Consider the following 20,296-nt stretch of genomic DNA (forward strand, 5'->3'; position numbering starts at 1 on the left):
TCTTCTCCCTATCCAGGGAGGTACTGAACTTCTTTCTGCCCTTGGCTCCCTCCCCGGGGCAACCCTCCTACACTCCAGTCACTTTCCAACATTCCTCCCCAGAGGTTGACCTCTGTCTCCTTTTGAGTCTCAAAACAAGTATGGCAGGTGGAGCTAGCAGGGATTAAACATGAGAGAGACTAGCCATTTTTCCAAGGTTACCCAGCTCACAGGTGCCAGGGCCAGGATTCTAGGATGACTGTGTTGGCTGGTACCAACCCCACTCTTTCCAGCTCTAGCCTATCATTGTTGTCGTCATCTGCACCCATCCCCTGGGAGCCAGCACGCTGCCCTGTGCCTGACTAGAGGCAGCAACTGTCCAGCTCATGCCCAGCTGATGGGCCATGGGGGTGAGGAGAGGAGGGTGATGGCCAGTCACTGTGTGACCTCAAGCAGCCCTTTCACCTCTGTGCACATCAGCTGGTGAGCATGCAGCACTCAGGGCTATCCCCTGTCCAGGCCAGCAGGCTCCATTCCCAGGAGCCCGCTGGTCAGTGGGCTGCAGTGAGTCACAGAGGTCTATTGGATTCCACTTGCTCGACCTTGACTGTCACGCCCCACGAGTCACTTCACTTCTCAGGGTCTTTCCTCGGGAGGAAGATACAGAGAGGGCATGTGTACTGCCTGTCTCTTTAAGGACGGAGAAAGAGAGGCAAGGCTACTCAGGCAGCCCTAGGCCTGGCTCCATGAGTCACATGAGCTTCCCAGGTGCTGACACTTGATTTCTGTGGGTGTTTTTTTAAAAGGCACTGACATGAAAGAAGAACATTTGTAGGAGACCCTTGCTAACATACAGAGGGACAAAGTGCCATATCTGCAACTCACTTTCAAAGGGTTCAGAATGAGGGAAGAGAAAAAAATCTTGATATTTTCCATCCATAGATATAGTAAACTGAGCAAAATGCTAATTACTGGATCTTTCTGTTTTCTATATGCTTAGAAGGGTGTGTGTGTGTGTGTGTGTGTGTGTGTGTGTGTGTGTGTGTGTGTGTGTGTGTGTGTGTGTGTGTGTGTGTGTCCTGGGGCCTGCCCACTGTCTCTGAGCTGCTTTTAGTCCAGGCTAGTGCTTTACCACTTTAGTCACAGCTCTACTTGCTGGTTAATTGGAGATAAGTGTCTCATAGACTTTACTTCCCCAGTTAGCAACAAACTGCGATCCTCAAATCTCAGCCTCCTAAGCAGTTACGATGATAGGTGTGGGCCACTGGCACTTGGCATGCTTAGAAACTTTCATGATTAAAAATAAGAAAAGAGCAAGGTACTGGCAGTGCACACCTGCAATCCTAGCTGTTCAGGAGGCTGATATCTGAGGATCACATAGAAGCAAAGTCTGTGAGACTTATCTCCAATTAATCACCAGAAAACAAGAGTGGAGCTGTGGCTCAAAGTGCTAGCCTTGAACAAAAGAGCTCAGGGATAGGGAACAAGCCCTCAGTTCAAGCCCCATGACCAATCAAAAAATAGCTAGAAAAGATCAAACAAAACTTCCCATAGTCTCTATAGTGCAACAACCTCTCCCCACAATTTCCCTGCCTTTATAGTCCACAGGTTCAGGTTCATATACTTAACTATGGTCTGGAAATAGTAAATAGAAAATTCCAGAAATAAATAATTTATGTTTTAATAACTTTTATTAAGGTATAGTATCATAATTATGCTATTTAATTATTGGCCTTAGTTATTAATCTCTTACAGCCTCTAATTTATAACTTTATCACAGCTATGCATTATAGGGAAAATGTCACGGTCTATGTAGTATTTCGTACCATCCACTTGTTCAGGCATCCATTGGAGGTCTTGGAACTCTTCCCCATGGATATAGGGGGACTGCTATAAAAGTCTATACTGAGGAAGTGGCACTGTGGCTCAAGGGATAGACATTAACCTTGAGCTGAAGAGCTCAGGGACAGTGCCCAGGCTCAGAGTTCAAATCCCATGACTGGAAAAAAAATAAAAGCACTGGTGGTTCATGCCTGCAAGGCTCTCTACTCAGAAGGCTGAGATCTGAGGATCATGGGTCAGAACCATCCTGGGCAGGAAAGTCTGTGAGATTCTTATCTCCCCTAAACTACGAAGAAGGCTTGAAGCAGAGGTACAGCTCACGTGTTAGGGTACTAGCCTTGAGCAACAAACTCAGGGACAGTGCCCAGGCCCTGACTTCAAGCCCTAGGATTGATACAAACTAATTAAACTAAAACTATAAAATAAGACAAAAGTAAAAGTCTATTTTTCTGTGGTAGTCAAGAAGGCTAGACGTGTAGTTCAGTGGTAGGACATCTGCCAAGCAGTCCTGAGTCCCTGGATTCTATCCCCAATAACACACACACACACACACACACACACACACACACACACACACACACACACACACACACACACAAACTGTGGCATTGAGATAAACATGTGATTCCTCTCCCTCTTCTCTTTCCTTCTCTCCAGCTCACTCAAAGCCGAGTAGACACCCACTTGGACTCTTCTTCCTTCCTTCCTTTCTTCTTGTCCCCATTCCAGGATTCATACTACCTCCTCGTCAGGGTCACTGCCTGGCCTCTTCAGTACTATCCATGAGCCTCCAGCTCCCCATCACCTTCAGGCAAAAGTGACCCCATAAACCAACTGGGCCTTCCTTAAGACCGTTCATTCTCAGGGGACCATGGTGACACTAACAGCAAAATGTAAAGGATACAGGAGACTCCAGGGGCAAATGACCAGATCTCCTCAATGAATAACTTTCAAGAAAAAGACAGAGAAAGACCATGGAGCTGGTTCCAGGGACTAGGGGGCTATCTATGGATTTTAAAGCAGATGTAGACATAGCAACCAACTGACATGCAAAATTATTTGTTTCCTGACTTGGAAACAAAGATGACCATAAAACAAAGCAAAATAAAAATAAACTTATCTGTGGGAGGAATGCTTAGGAGCCTGAGATCTATGGATTGTGATTCAAAGCCAGCCTCAGCACAAAAAGTCTGTGAGACTCTTATCTCTAATTAATCACCAAAACACTGGAAATGAAACTGTGGTCCAAGTGGTAGAATGCTAGTCTTGAGTGCAAAAAGCTCAGGGACAGCACCTAGACCCTGAGTTCAAACTCCAGGACTAGCACAAATAAACAAAGAAATGGGCCGGGAGTTTGGCCTAGTGGTAGAGTGCTTGCCTAGCATGCACAAAGACCCGGGTTCCATTCCTTGGTACCACATACTTAGAAAAAGCCAGAAGTGATGCTGAGGCTCAAGTGGTAGAGCTCTAGCCTTGAGAAAAATCCAAGGACAGTGCTCAGGCCCTGAGCTTAAGCCCAAGACTGGCAAAAAAAAAAAAAGAAAGAAAGAAGTTAGTATGGGCATCTGAAAACTGACTGCATATTGCTGCTAGAAATTTAAAAAAAGTTATTGTTGGGCAGAAATTTGCCCTAATGGTAAGGGTGTTTGCCTAGCATGCACGAAGACCTGAGTTCGATTCCTTGGTATCACATACATAGAAAAAAGCCAGAAATGGTGCTGAGGCTCAAGTGGTAGAGCTCTAGCTTTGAGGGGAAAAAAAAAAAAAAAAAGACAGTGCTCAGTGCTCAGGCCCTGTGTCCAAGCCCAGGACTGCCAGGGAAAAAAAAGTTATTATTAATTGTTTTAGGAGTGGTAATAGTGTTGCAGACATGTTTTAAAGTAGGTAGTCTCTAGAGATATATTTGGAATTTGTGTATGCAATTGGGCTCATTTGAAAATAATCAGAAACAATCAGAAATCTCCCATTGTCCTCAAGTGTGGCTAGGCCTATCCCAGACACCAACATGCCCTTCCAGTATGCCCTCTTTCCCCCGATTCTCTCTAGGTTCCCTGCCATTGTACCCTCCTCTGCCTAGACTCTCCTACATCACTAGGCCCTACAGCAGGTCCATTTCTCCTGCATGCACCCAAGTCTTCTCCATCCCCAACTCCTCAAAAAAGGAAGCCCTGGTGGGCAGCAGGAACAAAAACAGCCCAGACTTGGTGTCCTGGTCTCCAAAGACCTGCTATGCAACAAGCTGACAATACTGCAGCCAGCTAGCTTAAACTGTCCAGGAAGCCTCTACATGCCATCCCTGTAATTCTCAGCACCAGACCCATGGATCATGGGGCCACCAGCTAAGAGCAAGGACTCTGGGACAGATGGCACCTAATAGTATATCTGTAGCCTCCACCAGCTATAGGACATCAAACAGGTACCTCACGTCTCTGTGCCCATTGCCTCCTCTGTAAAATATGGAGTAGCCATGACCTCATAATGTTGTTCTGAGCATCAAATATATTCTTATGTCAAAAGCATCCAAGCTAGGTACTAGAGGTGCATGCCTGTAATCCTAGCTACTCAGGAGTCTGAGATCTAGAGAAGCCAGGTTCAAATCCAGCCCAGGTAGAAAAATTCTCAAAGATTCTATCTCAAAAATAACCAGCAAAGGGTCAAGAATATGGCCTAGCGGTAGAGTGCTTGCCTAGCATGCATGAAGACCTTGGTTCAATTCCTCAGTTACCACATACACAGAAAAAGCCAGAAGTGGTGCTATGGCTCAAGTGGTAGAGCTCTAGTCTTGAGAAAGCCCAAGGACAGTGTTTAGGGCCTGAGTTCAAGCCCCAGGAGTAGCAAAAAAAAAAAATAACCAGCAAAAAGCTGGACTGGAGACATGGCTCACATGGTAGAATGCTAGTCAAGAAAGAAAGCCAAGCAAGTATAAAACCCTAAATTCAAACCCAATATGGGGGAGGAGGGGAGGCGTCAGTACTGGTTCATCAGTTGTGTCAGGTACCCTAAATACATAAGGTATCAATAACAGGGGAACTTGAGATGGGATATATGGAAACAAAGGAGCCAGACACTGGGTTCCAATTCTCACAGCCTGTGGTTACATTCAGAAATCTCCCCACCCTCCTCCTGTAAATCTGAAATTATTATAAAACAAAAGGTATTTCAGAAAATATAACAAAGTAGCCACATGCCAGATCTCATTATGAATGTGGACAGTCCCACATTTTTGTTGTTGATGTGCTGGGGATCAAACCCAGGGCTTTTCACATGTTAGGCGAACACTCCACCACTGAGCTACACCCACAGCCCATTTTCTTATTTCCCATGGACACGATGTTTCTTACATCTGCCTCTCCTGCAGACTAGAAGCTCCTGGGATTACACTCCAGAGAAGTCTTCTTTCAAACGGAGGCTGGTCCAGAAAGTGTCCAACTGATTTTAAGTATGCTGTGACTAATTGGTCCAGGGACTGGCTAAGTGTCTCCTCAATGGTGACACCCAGGCAGTCCTGACAAGACTTCTGCACTTGATGTCTGAGGTACAGGCAGCACATTTAGGAGCAAGCCCAAAGATAAGAGCTCTGTGCTCAGTTCTGAGCCAAGGGCTTAGCATGGATCTTTCATCCCAGAAGCAGAACTTTCCAACCAATAACAGACATAGGGATACACACCTATAACCCCAGCCTTCAGAAAACTGAGGTAAGAGGATTACAAGAAACCACCCTCACCCTACAACTACATTTCAAAATGAGGGAGGGTCCACCTTCATAATGAATCCCTCACTGTGTAAACACAGGGTGGCTGGCTAGGCTTAGGCTTTGTCAAGGGTCCTTATCTAGGGCCTCTCTATGAGCACTGACCACTGACCCACACAGAATGAATGTCTGAGCTCAAAAGACATTCACAAGCTGGGCTCGAACCTGTAGTTCTATCTATTCAGGAGGCTAAGATCTGAGGACTGAGGCTTAAAGCTTGCCTGGGCAAGAGAAAAGCCCATGAGACTCTTATCTCCAATTAACCACCAGAAATGGTACAGCATCAGCCTTGAATGTAAAAAGCCAAGTGAGAATGCAAGACCTTGAGTTCAAGACCCAGTACTCCCACCCCACAAGAAAAAGGCATTCTCTATTTTCTGACCCAGTCTAAGTACTTCCATTTCACAGATAAGAAACCTGAGGCCAAAGACACATAGAACTCTGTGACAATAGCTCAGCAACTTCCAACTACAAATAGTGGAAGGACCCACTCTGTGACACCCAGCAGCAGGCAGCCCCTTGCCCACTGGTGTTCTGCAGACCCCACAGATGCCTCCTTACCCCTTAAAGGCCACCCTCACCCCATTTTCAAAGGCCGTTATTCAGTCGAGTCAGGCTTCAGGCGGCATGGATACTGGGCAGCAGGGACAGAAAGGACAGTCCTAGGTTGGGAGGGAGATCTGGTAGACCATGAAACAGAAGGGGCTGCTTACCTAATGGTGTGCTCAAAATAGATGTCATCCATGGAAGCTGTGACACAGGGGCAGCCAGCATGTCTCTCCGCTGACATTGGGACAAGAAAGATAATCATTAGCAGGCTCCCCATATCACATGACCTCTGATCAAGTGTCTCCTCTTCAAGAAGCTTCTCTAGCTGTTTGAGTATCCTACCTACTCCCATCCCGGCTACCTGGCCTCAGGCCCTCTTACCCTCACTCTCTGGAACCCTGTCCTGCACCCAGAACTAAATGAGGGCCATTTATTTGTGGGCTAAATACAGACACAAGAAAAGATCAAAATGAGCAACCAGAGTCATCTCTCTGCTGGCATTTTCCAGCCCATGAAGCAGCCAGGTTGAAGGCTATACCATATCGCTGTAGGGACCTGGGCACAATACCAACCCCTAGCCTGGGTGAGGAAATCCGGGGAATGAGGTATAAGCTGCCCCAGCACTGTGACATGAGAGGATACTTCAGGCAGAGAGGACTGGCATGAGCCACGTCCAGGAAGAGGTACAAGTATGACAACTGGAAGACAGTAACCATCTCTGAAAACATCCCCTACCCTGAGTCCTGGGGCCAGTGGTGGGGACACTGTGCCGGTCACAGGCTCACCTGAGAGGCAGGCCGTGGTGTCAATCCACTTGAGCAGCTGGCCAATACTCAGCTCACCACGTTGGTTGGTGTGGCAGGGAAGCACCAACTGGCTCATCTGCACCTCCGTGGGATTCCGGTACCCCTCCCCCTCCACCATGGTGTCCTCGTCCTCTGCACGTGGTACTGACTTCCGGGACGTGCGGCTTGAGAACACGGAAGCCAGGCCCTGGGGACAGGTGGTGATGGACAGTCAGCTCTCTGCAGATTTCCCAGCCCTGAGAGTGAGGAAGATGAGAAGCAGCCCAGGGCCACCTCCTACTAAGCCCACAGAGAGTGACCACTATCTCCAGCCACAGACTCAGAGCCCAGAGGCTCTGTGGATGCCACCTATGCCCACCTTCTAGCAACAACGCCATCAGCTGAATATAACCTGGGATGGGGAGACAGGGTCAGGGAGACTAATGCTGAGCCTCCTCTTCCTCCCTCCAGCTTGTGGGCTGCATTGATCTTGGGTTTTTTGTTTTTGTTTTGGGTTTGAACTCAGGTCCTTGCACTTGCTAGGAAGCCATTCTGTGTATTGATGCGGAGATGTGCTGATTATATGGGACAAGCACTATATGACCCATTCATAAGGGTCCTCAGAGCAGTTCACAGACACAATATGCTGGTTCCCAGGGCCCAGGGAACAAGGAATGCGGAGTTTGGATTTTCCACTTGAGAAGATGAAAATGTTCTGGGAATGGTTAGTGGTGGTTGTCCAACAACATGAATGTGTTTAACGCCTCTGAACTACAGTTCACTTATGAATGTTAAAATATAAGTGGTGTAAGTACTTTAAACAATGGAATTGGCATGCTATACTTAAGAACAATCCAGCTAGATGCTGGTAGCTCATACCTATGATCCTAGATACTCGGGAGCCTGAGATCTGAGGGGTGCCATTCAAAGACAGCCCAGGCAGGAAAGCCTTGGAGACTCCAATTAACTACCAAAAAGCCAGAAATGGAACTGTGGCCCAAGTGATACAACACGAGGCTTGAGCAAAAGAAGCTCAGGGACAGTGTCTGAGTATTGTGTTCAAGCTTTATGACCAGTGTGTATACACACACACACACACACACACACACACACACACACACACACACAAAGCCCAATCATAAAGAAGGAAGGATAGGGATGGAAGAGTGCCTGTCTCTTCTCTCCCCTCCCCACTGTCCCCCTCCCCTGCCCCAGAAATGGGCAAATGAGTATAATGGTATAGACCTATAATCCCAGCTGAGGCAGGAGAATCTGACCCAGCCAGGCTAAATACTGAGACTCTATCAAAAAGAAAGAAATGGGGCTGGGAATGTGGCTTAGCAGTGGAGTGCTTGCCTAGTATGCATGAAGCCCTGAGTCTGATTCCTCAGTACCACATAAACAGAAAAGGCAGGAAGTGGCGCCATGCTCATATGGTAGAATACTATCCTTAAGCAAAAAGAAGCTCAGGTACAGTACTCAGGCTCTGAGTTCAAGCCGTAGGATAAGAAAAGAAGGAAGAAATGAAGGAAGGAAAAAGGGAGGAAGGGAGGGAGAAATGGAAGAAGAAAAGGAGGGAAGGAGGGAGAGGGGAAAGAAAGAAAGAAAGAAAGAAAGAAAGAAAGAAAGAAAGAAAGAAAGAAAGAAAGAAAGAAAGAAAGAAAGGGAGAGAAAGAGAGAAAGGGAGAACAAGAAAGGAGGGAAGAAGGAAGGAAGGGAGAAAGGGAGAGAGGAAGGATGAGAGGGAGGGAGAAAGAAATGGAGGGAAGAAGGGAGGGAGGGAGGGAGGGAGGGAGGGAGGGAGGGAGGGAAGGGGGAAGGAAAGAAGGAAAGAAGGAAGGAAGGAGGGACGGGGGGGGGGAGAAGAAGAGAGCAGCTAGGGAGAAAAGGTAAGAAGGAAAAGTTCATCCGGCTCCCTGCACCCCTCCTACTCAGGAGGCCCTGTGGGTGAGTGAGCACTGGTGCAGGAGAGCCTGGAATTCTTCCAGTAAAGTGAGCTATAGCTTGCGGCTCAGGTTTCATGCCCACAGGCCCCTCTCAGCTCTTCCTTTCCTGAGCTGCAGTGGGAGAGAGCCTCCAGCTGGCATTACACCTTCAGCTCTGGGATCTATTGACTATAGGGCTCTGGGCAGTCCTGGACCAGCTGTCTGACCCAGGGCAGAGCTGCTACAGCTGCCAGCTGGCGAACCGGCAAAGAAAATCCTTCAAACTCACATATGGAGATGAGCTTTCACACTTTTATGGGTCTCCCTATATAATATAGCCGAGGCTGGCCTCAAATTTCAATCCCTGACAGAAGGTGGCCCATCAGTCTCTCAGATTGGAGGAGGCCTACCAACAGCTCTCCGGGCTACCTAGTCACCGTGACCTCCAGAGCTGGACATGCGAGAAAACAAGGAGGGCCAATCCTCTCGACCACGCCAACTACGCGATGGTAGGACCAATCACTGAACAGTTCTACAGCACGCACACATCACGTGGTCTTCTGAACCCTTCCATGTAGTAATTCCACTTAATGTACACATCCATCTGTGTGATGAGTACAATATTACCCTTACCTTACCAACGAGGCCCAGATAAATGGCAAAGCCCAGCAGCAATCCAGATGTCCAGCTGTGAGTCTGGGCTTCCACCCACCACACACACTGCTGCCCACCCTCCTGGGGCTACATGATAAAGGGACCAGAGCCCTGGACCAGGGATGCATCATGACCAGGAGCCTGCCACCACTGCAGGACAGGGCAGTGCTGGCTCTTTGGCTGGAGTCTGTATGCCTCAGAAGACTTCCCCCACATGGATCCCATAGCTAATTCAATAAATTCAAAACACGCCGAGGGGACTTGGTCAAAATTCCTGATCCCTGGTAGACCAGGGACTTGAACCAGCTCTGTCTAGCCCAGAAAACTGCTAGTGTTTCCCACACACATAGCTCATTCCCAAAGCCCAAGTGTCAGGCACAGTATGGGGAAGCAAGAACAGGAGGGCACTGACCCCAGGAGCTCTCAACCTGGGTGGGGGTCTCTGGGGTGCCAGGCTACTTAGTTTTCATGCTCTTGCAGGGAGCTTGAATGTCCAAGCGGCAAGGCTTGTCACCATGGTAACCACTGCCAAAGCACTTGCAGCCTGGCTGTGCACTGGGGTCTGCGTGAATGTGGCTATGTATAGTTGACTTTCTGAGTATGGAAATGGGTAGAGGGAAAAGATGGGCAGACTCCATTTGCTTAGTCTTCTGGGGAGAATATTCTAGAAAGAAGTCCTAGAGGGAGCTGAAGAAATGCAGGAGACAAGATACAGACAGCAAGCCTGCAGAAGAAAAAGAACCGATGGTCCAGGATTCCTATAGTTAGACTATTCCATATCTGTCACCTGGCTGGATGGAGGATTGGGGCTCAATGGCCCATCTTACAGGTGAGGAGACTGAGAATGGACAGAGCCCTGGGCAGCAGTCAGAGCAGCCTGAGTTCCTGTCCTTTACCCTTTCTCTGCCAGTCCTGACTCCCAAGAGTCTCCTGTTTCCTGTGCTAAAGTTCCTGTCTTCCCACTGGATTCTACATGTCTGGAAACAGTGTCTTTGCCTCATTCATCCATTCATTCCATCATTTATTCCTTCATCAACCACTTCTTGTACACCAAGCCCTAGTGCCAAATACTAAAAGTTCAAGACAAATTGAGCCAAACTGAAGGGCTTGCCACATAGTAGGACAAAAGCTTATATACGCCTTTGGGATAACCAGAAGCACACTCAATTGCAACTCATTTCCAGTATAGAAACTGGGCTAGTACTGTTTCCCCAACAGACATAGATACAATGCTGAGCTGAGCCCCTGCCTAAAGGGGAATGAGGACTTCATTCCCACTTTCCCCGACTCCTCTTGAAGGAAGCAGGCAATGAGTACAGAGAGGCTCAGGTGGTTTCAGGCCCAAGCTTTCAGAGTCCAGCCCCTTCCTTGGGTTCAATTGCCCTTGTCATTTTGCCCTTGCCAGGGCCAGGCCAGGCCACGCCTCCCCGTCCCAAGGTGGGCATTCAGCCAGTCTGGAGGCAGAGGTGTGTGCAGTCAGGCTAGCTTTGGCCCATGGGAACGCAGAGTGGGGCCATTCCTCCCAAGAGAACAGAGATCCTGGATGCAGCCAGGGCTTGGACTACAAGGCAGAACCCTGACAGCTGACATGGCCAAGATACCAGGAGAGGGCAGGCATAGGACACAGACGTGTTCTGTCAGACCTCAATCATGCCATGCTCTGGCCCAAGGCCACAGCAGACCTGACTAAATTTGATCATTCTGAACTAGGCCTGAGCTAACTGCACCATGGGCTCTGTGCGCCTCCTCCTGGCCAGAGACCTGTTAAGCCAGATCAAAGGAGCCTCTGTGGCCAAACTCTTCAAAGCTGGGGGAGAAAGCAGGGAGAAAAAGCTGGTCTAGTGTCTATCAACCAATGGGAAGCCAAAATAAGTCCCCTGGGGCAAGCCCCTGTCACCCAATCTGACAACTGATTTCATCCTGATTTCTTCCTTCCACCCCCAGTACAACAGTCCCAACGATCCCACCTCCTTATGGGCTCAGTGGACCCCACTGCCCCTGCCATCCACACCCCTGCACTGATGAGCGGGATATTCCCACAGTTACTCAGCCTCCCAGTGTTCCACCTCCTCCCAGCCTCCACAGAGAACCTAACAGGGTCATTCCATAAAAGAAAGCCCACTTGCTCAACCACAGCCACCGCTATATCCTGCCTTGCAAGAAGACAGACAGGGCAAGTCCCCGGATCTCCTCCCATCACAGGGCTACTCACTCAGCCTTGGGGACCACACAGACCTTTCTAAAGAGCAACCCCTCAACAGGCACCTCCCCTGCCCAAGACACTAGGATGCCTCCCTGCTGCTGTCAGAGAAGAAGGCCCAGCCACCACAGCACTCCTGCCACTCACCCCACAGCTACTCCAGCAACGGCAGAACACATGTGGCTCCTCACAGTGTTATTCTCACTCCCATTCTGTTCTCTGCCATGGAGCAGGATGCCATGCCCATTGGAATCCCTAGGTCTGCCACTGTCTGACCTGTGGCTCCTCCTCCTCCCCCTTCACCCTCCTGGCCCAGCCTCCTCAGGGAAGGCTGAGGCCCCTGCAGCCTCACCATCTCCATCACAACACCACAACACTGAGCAGGCTGTGCCACTCCGCCACCTCTACAGGACAGAGATCATGGCACACTCGGGACAGGTGCCCATTACCAGCCATGGAAGGGACAGAAGAACAGATTAAGCCAGGTGCGGTGGCTCATGCCTATAATCCTAGCTACTCAAGAGGCTGAGATCTGAGGATCATGGTTCAAAGCCAGCCTGGGCACTAAAGTCCGTGAGACTCATGTCAAATTAATCAGAAAACTGGTAGTGGTGCTGTGGCTCAAGGGGCAAGGTGGTAGCCTTGGGCTGAAGAGCTCAGGGACAGTGCCCAGGCCCAGAGTTCAAGCCCCATCACCACCAACAACAACAAGAAGAACAGGTTAATAATGAGGCAGCCTCGGGGCTTGGAGGACTAGAACAGTCTGAGGTACAGAAGCCTCAGAGAAGAGCAAGAGAAGCAGGAATGGTGATGGTTCTGGAAGGATAAGTCGGGGTGCTGGGGAGCAGGTGGGGGAGTGCTGCCATTCCCTCCAGGGTAAAAACAGAAGGGAAAGGGCTGTCAGGGAGCATGAGGCCATGCCAGGGAATCCCCAGGAACCCTAGAAGGCCCTGGAGAAGGGTGTGGTTCCTGTGGTGAGTCAATGGGATGAGGGGGGTTAGGGGCTGTAGAGCAACAGGCTAGTACTTTTTAGGGGGGGGGGCCCATGGGAAGAAGGACCCCAGTGCATGGTTCTATAGGATTTAAGTTTAGGCCGGGAGCCTAGCCTAGTAGTAGAGTGCTCACCTAGCATGCAAGAATCCCTAGGTTTGGGCCGGGAGTTTGGCCTAGTGGTTAAAGTACTTGCCTAGCATGCCTGAAGACTCGGGTTCAATTCCTCAGTACCACATATAGAAAAAAGCTGGAAGTGGTGCTGAGGATCAAGTGGTAGAGCTCTAGCCTTGAGAAAGTCCAACGACAGTGTTCAGGCCCTGAGCTCAAGCCCAGGACTGGCAAAAAAAAAAAGAATCCCTAGGTTCAATTCTTCAGTACCACAAACTCAGAAAAAGCCAGGAATGGTGCTGTGGTTCGAGTGGTAGGGCTCTAGCCTCGAGAAAGCCCAAGGACAGTGCTCAGGCCCTGAGTGCAAGCCTCATGACAGCCCTAAGGGAAGGTTCAAGTCCATTCCACAACTTGATTGTGTAACCTCAAGCAAACTATTCAATCTCTACCAAAATATTCAGGGCCGAGGAGGAGAGTGGGAGAAAATGGGGGGGGGGGGGAGAATAACACTGTTCAAACTGTAACCCCTCTGCACAATCACCTTTACAATAATGTTTTTTTTTATTCTGGGATAATTTGTTATTTCTTTAAGCCACCAATCTCTGAGTATGCAGACTGCAAAGCAGAGATTCTGCCCCCCCTTCCTCTCCCCAGGGCACATAGGAGCTGGATGGAAGGCAGTCCCATGAGGGGCCAAGGAGAAGAGACCTTCACCCACCCTCAGAGTCATAGGCCAAGCTCCATGAAAGGTCATGGAGGAGGGAGAGAGGGAGAGATGGAGAGATGGAGAGAGAGAGATGGAGAGAGAGAGATGGAGAGATGGAGGGGGGGGAGAGAGGATGCCCAGATCCTCCCCAGCATTTCAGAGACCAGTGCAAAGAGCACCTTCTGCCACTTCCCACCAGCAATGCAGAATCAACTGTCAACTTTCCAAAGCTCCTCTCAGGTCTGTCCCAAAAAAACTCCCAGGCCCAGAGGACCACACAGGAAACCATGTACCACAGCAGAAATGCAAACAAATCTAGTTAAGGAGCCAAATAAGGGAGCAGAGAATTGCAGATGGAAAACAGATCCTGACATCAAGAACCTCATTTGGTTTTGAGGTTCCCAGCAGACAAGGCACAAAGGAGGGGCCAGGAGTTTGGCTTAGTGGTAGAGTCCTTGCCTAGCATACACGAAGACTGGGATTCATTTCCTTGGTACTGCATACATAGAAAAAGCTGGAAGTGGTACTGTGACTCTAGCCTTGAAAGAAAGCCCAAGGACAGTGCTCAGGCCCTGAGTTCAGTCCCCAGGACTGGAAAAAAAAAAAAAAAAAAGATAGCAGTCTATGCCAAGCTCCTAGTTGAAAGAGGGAATATTTGTCCATGTAGCTACTATCTTGGCAGGGGGAGGGGGCGGAGCGAGAAACTGATGCATGGTTCTACAGGATTTAAGTTTAGATGTTTACAAATCAAATTCTGAAAAGACAATGTGTGTGTGTGTGTGTGTGTGTGTGTGTGTGTGTGTGTGTGTGTGTGTGTGAAATATATTAGTACTTGACACTTAGATTTAGAGATTGGAAGGGTATTTCCTATGCTGGGTGCCACTGGCTCATGCCTGTAATCCTAGCTATTCAGGAGGCTGAGATCTGAGGATCACAGTTCAAAGCTAGCTGGGACAGAAAAGTCTGTGGAGACAATCTTTGTTTGTTTGTTTGTTTGTTTGTTTGTTTTGCCAGTCCTGGGGCTTGAACTCAAGGGCTAAGCACTGCCCTTGGGCTTTTCTCAAGGCTAGTGCTCTACCACTTGAACCACTGCACCACTTCTGGCTTTTTCTGTGCATGTGGTACTGTGGAATCAAACCTGGGTCTTTGTGCATGCTAGCACTCTACCACTAGGCCAAACTCCTCACCCAAATGTGGGGATAATCTTATCTCTACTAAACTACCCCCCCCCAAAAAAAAGCCAGAAGTAGAGCTGTGGCTCAAGGGGTAGAGCTCTAGCCTTAAGCAGAAGAAGCTCAAGGACAGTACCCAAGCTCTGACTTCAAACCCCAGGAACAGCACCAAAACAAAAACAACAACAAACATTAAAAGAAAAAAAAAAATCTCCTATATGTCAGCCTTGAAGGTAGGGAAGGTGGAAAAAATTCCTCCTATCTGAGACCCAGAGAAAAGAAGATGGCCTCAAGTCACACAGCCAGTCAGTGACCAAGGATGGAGTCAGGCCCAGAACCCCAGGGCCCTGAGGCCCAGAACCCCAGGGCCCTGAGGCCCAGGCCTGTGTCTGTGAGCTGATGTGGATTGATCCACAGCTACTGGATGAGTGGCTGGCTTCCCTTGTTCTGGGCTAGCCCTGAGTCCCCTGGGATGAGGGAGGGGCCAGAGGACCTCCGACTTGCAGCCCTGTCCTGCCCAAAGTAGAAAGGCAAAGAGGAGTCCTCTTCCCTTTCGTTAAGTCCAGCCTCCCAGAAAGCTCCTTTCACCTTCCATTGGCAAGAAAAGTCAGAAACAAACGTCACAGATAGAAAATTTAGAATGCCATAATCAGTTTTGGAAAAAGTCATAATTCATGTTAAAATGGGTTAAAATATAAAAGATAAGCAACAAACTACCTACTTTATTTATGAAAGTACCCGAGATTAGAAACCACGAGAGGGCCAGGAGTTTGGCCTAGTGGTAGAGTGCTTACTTAGCATGCATGAAGACCTGGTTCAATTCCTCAGTACCACATACATAGAAAAAGCTGGAAGTGGTGCTGAGGCTCAAGTGGTAGGTGCTAGCCTTGAGAAAGCCCAAGGACAGTACACAGACCCTGAGTTCAAGTCCCAGAACTGGCAAAAATAAAAAAATAAAAACTACTAGAGAATCATAATGAAACAAACATATTTTCAATGTGTCTGCAACAAAATGCACGATGTGCACATGTGATGTGATGATTATTTTTGTGATAGCGAATACGATTTCACAAACTTTTCTGCCCAGGCTAACCTCAAACTACAGTTCTTCTATTCTCAGCCTCAATTACCGTCAGCGACAATTACAGTCAAGAGCCCCTGGAGCCCAGCTGAATTACCTGTTTGTTTATTGTTTTGGCTGGTCCTAGGGCTTGAACTTGGGGCCTGGGTGCTGTCTCTGAACTTCTTTGTGCTCACAGCTAGCACTCTACCACTTGAGCCATAGCACCACTTTGGTCCTTTTCTCAATAGTTCTTGCTGGAGATCTGACTTCTCAAGGACTTTCTCCCTGGGCTGAGGTCACACCACAATCCTGAGATTTCAGTATTCTGAGTAGTTAGGATTACAGGCATGAGCTATCAGCACCTCACTTAATTAGTTTTCTTTGTTTCTTGCCAGTACTGGGGCTTGAATTCAGGGCCTGAGCATTGTCCTTGGGCTTTCTCAAGGCCAAACTCTACCACTTGAGCCACAACACCACTTCTGGCTTTTTCTATGTATGTGGTACTGAGGAATCAAACCTGGGTACATGCTAGGCAAGCACTCTACCACTAGACCAAACTCCCGGCTTAATTAGGTTTTTTTTTTTTTTTTTTTTTTTTTGCCAGTCCTGGGCTTGAGCTCAGGGCCTGAGCACTGTCCTTGGACTTTCTCAAGGCTAGAGCTCTACCACTTGAGTCTCAGCACCACTTCCGGCTTTTTTGTATGTATGTGGTACCAAGGAATCGAACCCAGGTCTTTGTGCATGCTAGGCAAGCACTTTAACCACTAGGCCAAACTCCCGGCTTAATTAGGTTTTAAAATGGCTAATTTGGGGGCTTTAATTTTTTTTTTTTTGCCAGTCCTAGGCTTCAGCTCAGGGCTTGAGCACTGTCCTTGGACTTTCTCAAGGCTAGAGCTCTACCACTTGAGCCTCAGCACCATTTCGGGCTTTTTTCTATGTATGTGGTACCCAGGAATCGAACCCGGGTCTTCATGCATGCTAGGCAAGCACTTTAGCCACTAGGCCAAACTCCCGGCCCCGGGGCTTTAAATTTTTTTATTGAGGGCTGTGAATGTGGCTTCATGGTAGAGTGCTTGCCTAGCATGCATGAAGACCCCTGCGTTCAATTCCTCAGTACCGCATAAAAGGAAAAAGCCAGAAGTGGCGCTGAGGCTCAAATGGTAGAGTGCTAGCCTTGAGCAAAAGCTCAGGGACGGTGCCCAAGTCCTGAATTCAAGCCCCAGGACTGCCTCAAAAAAGCTATCTTATTATAACACAGGATCTCACATAGAAAGCCCAGTCTGGCTTTGAACTCATGATCCTCAATCTCCTAGGGGCTGCGATTCTAGGACTGAACAAGTATGTCCAGCTAGCTAAAATGGTTAATTGAATGCTATGTGAATTTTACCTTGATAATTTTTTAACACTTTAAATACATATTAGGTCCATGGGCTAATTTAAGTTCTAAATGTCAGCTGTATTTGAAGAGCAGAAATAGAGAGTCCTATAACATGGTGTGTGGCCCACATTAGAAGCTTTGGAAAAGGCAAGTCTTATGAGCTCTTCAGCTTTAGTTTCGTCACCCTTCAAATGGAGCACTTAGAGTCCTCAAGTCCTACCTTAGCTTAGCTGATGGGAAGAGCCGATAACCAAGTCTCAGAGGCATGTGCATCTCACATGGTATGGCTGGCCAAAGTGACACTGCTTGTTTCACTGTGGGAGTACTGAGAGCAGAAGATCCACAAAACAGAAACTCTATTCCTGGTCCCCACACAGGGTTTGGGGTCGGATCTGCTGGCTTGTATGGACCATATGCATGAATTTACCCTGCAGGTCCCCAATTCTCACTAAAGTCATATTTGCCCTAGGCCCCTGTCCTATCCCTGTCCTTCACTCCATTCTAGAAGACAGAGCAGTTCCTGGCTCCCCTCATCCAATGGTAAAAATAACTTTTTCTGAAAGCTGACACCTTCTCTCGGCCACTTGTCAGAACTGCCCAAGCCCACAGGGAAAAGTTGGCCAGGGGCCACAGCAAGTGGGGAGACATTGCTTGAACCCCATCTGGGTACATTTTCCTTGACCCAAGGGCAAATAAGGGAGTGGTTGCCATGGACAAAATATATAAGGGGATACTTCCAGAGCAATCCCAAATCCAAGATACTCAGCTCTGGACCAGAAACTCAGTATGTGAGCACAGGATCCTACCTCAGTCTCATCAGCAAGGCTCTTTCCTTAACACTTGAGGATGAGCAGGGCTAGGAGACTGATTATATCTGCTTGGTTATATGGATGAGGAAACCGAGGCATAGGGGCTCTCTAGCCAAGGTCTCTAAGTAAGTGGGCTTAGAGTCAGTAGTCCCTGGGTAAGTCACTGAGAAGTTGTTTCCTCTGGGAATTGATGTTCTGAAAATTCCTGCAGGCTGCTTGACTTTGCCTGCCTAGAACATAGTAACTGTGGAGAGAGAGACTGTGGTAGGGAGAGAAGCAGAATTATTTTGCCACAGCCCCTATTTTGTGCTGCAATGCCCACAAGGGCTGAGGCTGGAGGTGGGAGACATGTCCCACCCTGTATAGGGCTGCCAGCCAAGACCAGCGGGACAAGACCAGGCTGTATAAAGCCTGGGGCTCAGCTTACCCACACTCTCACTTGTCTGTATTGTTTGGGCACTGGGCCTGCAGTTGACCTGAACTAATGATGTGGGAGGTGAGTAAATGTTTTAACCTTTCAGCTCAGAAGGTTCATAAAACTGATAGGGGTGGATGTACAGGAATAATGGCGAATACCGTCGTTCAGGGATTTCTTGCATGCCAAACATATATGAGAGCGCGCTCTCTCTCTCTCTCTCTCTCTCTCTCTCTCTCTCTCTCTCTCTCTCTCTCTCTCTCTCTCCCCCCCCCCCTCCATTATTTCCCATTATGTGAGAGTAGCTCAGATTGGCCTTTAGCTTGCAATCCTACTGCCTGAGTCTCCAGAGTACCAGGACTACAGATGTGTACCACCACCGTTCTTTTAATCTTTACACGGCCCTAATGTTGCTAGCTTTCCCATTCTACAGAAGAGGAAGCACAGCAAGCAGAGTAAGCAACAAGCATACACACATGCGTGTGCACACACACACACATGCACACACACACAATCATATAGTCAGCAAAGCTCAGAGCCGGGACTTGGGCCCAAGCCTACATAATTCAAAGGACAAAGCTGTGTGGCTATGGTGCTGTGCCTGCCTCTCTCATTTGGCAGGCAAGATTGTGGCTGACATCTCCCATGCATCTGTAACAGCCACAGGTACGTCAAGTCAGCACCTACACCTGGGGACCCCATCTCCCTTCTTATCCTCTGCAAGTACAAGGACCGTGTCAGCACCCCACAGCCAGGGTAAAAGTACTTTCTGGAATACTGTCTCACTGGGCTTTGACTAGTGAAAAGCTTTAAGTTCTCTGTAAGCTGAAAACTACACTTTGTAAATCCTCAGCTCCTAGAGAGAGAGAGAGGGTGGATGCCTCATGTCATCGAGACAGGTGCCTTTCAGATGCAATGATGATCACCGTGAGCTTTCTTGCTCCTAGAGACAGATGCAGCCTCTTCTTCTCCCGAGCAAGTCTGTCTGACCCAGTTCTTCCATCTTACCTCCTTCCCCCGCTTACTGACTTTGGACATGTGCCCCTTGCCACTCCAGGAAACAGCAGAAATTTCCAGACCAGGCAGTTTGCTCCAAATACAACTGGCCCTACTATGTGCCCCTCGGGGAGCTCCTCTGACAACACCCAGCCCAAAACCCACATTCATATGCAGTCCCCTCAATGCTGGAGCCCTGGGTGTGAGATGGGCCACTCCTGGGCTGTGGAGAGGGCCTCTCGTCAGAGCTCTGACTCCCTCCATGCTACACAGCCAGAGCTGAGGCCTGCCACCGCCTCTGGGTCACCATGGCAACAGACAGCCAGGCAATGGACCCAGGCTCTGCCATCCTGCAAACTCCCTCCTTTGCCCTGGAGCTGGACACAGCAGCTACAAGAATCATGATTTCCTTTCAGGAGGACAAGAAAGAGAACAAGACTGAGGGGGAAGAAGAAAAGAGAGCAGTTAGAGAGGGAAGGAAACCAGAGTCACCAAGGGAGGAGAGGGAGGGGAAAAGGGAAAAAAAAGAGAAAGAAAAGGAAAAGGATTAGGTCAGAGGGAGTGAAAAGAAAAACAAGAGGCTGGAAGGGAGCAGAACAAGTGACACACACACACACACACACACACACACACACACACACTCCAGGGAGAAGGGAGGGAGGCAGGAAAGGGGCCCCCTTCCAACCTCCCCACCACACACATTCCTTTGGCTTGAACTGCTCTAGCCTGGCGGGATTCTGGGCAGCTGGGACTTCCTGCCCCAGGAAGCTGGCAGCTTGGTGGGCCTCTTCTAGTCTCTAGCTGCTTCTCCAGACCCCTCCTGCTGAGGACTGGTGTCCTGGATTACCCCAGCGAGGTGGGGAGCTTCTCCCACGGCCCTAAACGGCCCCACCAAGTCCTTCCCAGCATCCCTCTCAGGCCCTGATGGCCCCCCAGAGCTCTCCTGCTGCCATGGTCTGTTCCTTCCCACC

General features: G+C 48.9%; 1 protein-coding gene across 1 annotated transcript in view; it reads right to left on the reverse strand.

Annotated features, from left to right (window-relative positions):
* Acot11 (acyl-CoA thioesterase 11) overlaps window positions 1-20,296 on the reverse strand; it is a 47,083-nt gene that overhangs the window by 12,819 nt on the left and 13,968 nt on the right. The window contains exons 2-3 of the mRNA XM_090334765.1: window positions 6,907-7,114; window positions 6,286-6,355 (exon numbers count right to left, since the gene is read on the reverse strand). Of these exons, the coding sequence (XP_090190891.1) occupies window positions 6,286-6,355; window positions 6,907-7,045 (209 nt within the window). The 5' untranslated portion in view covers window positions 7,046-7,114. The remainder of the gene's footprint in view (window positions 1-6,285; window positions 6,356-6,906; window positions 7,115-20,296) is intronic.

Source organism: Megascapheus bottae, chromosome 6 (assembly GCF_031878675.1).
Source record: "Megascapheus bottae isolate mThoBot1 chromosome 6, mThoBot2.hap1, whole genome shotgun sequence".
Taxonomy (NCBI): domain Eukaryota; kingdom Metazoa; phylum Chordata; class Mammalia; order Rodentia; family Geomyidae; genus Megascapheus; species Megascapheus bottae.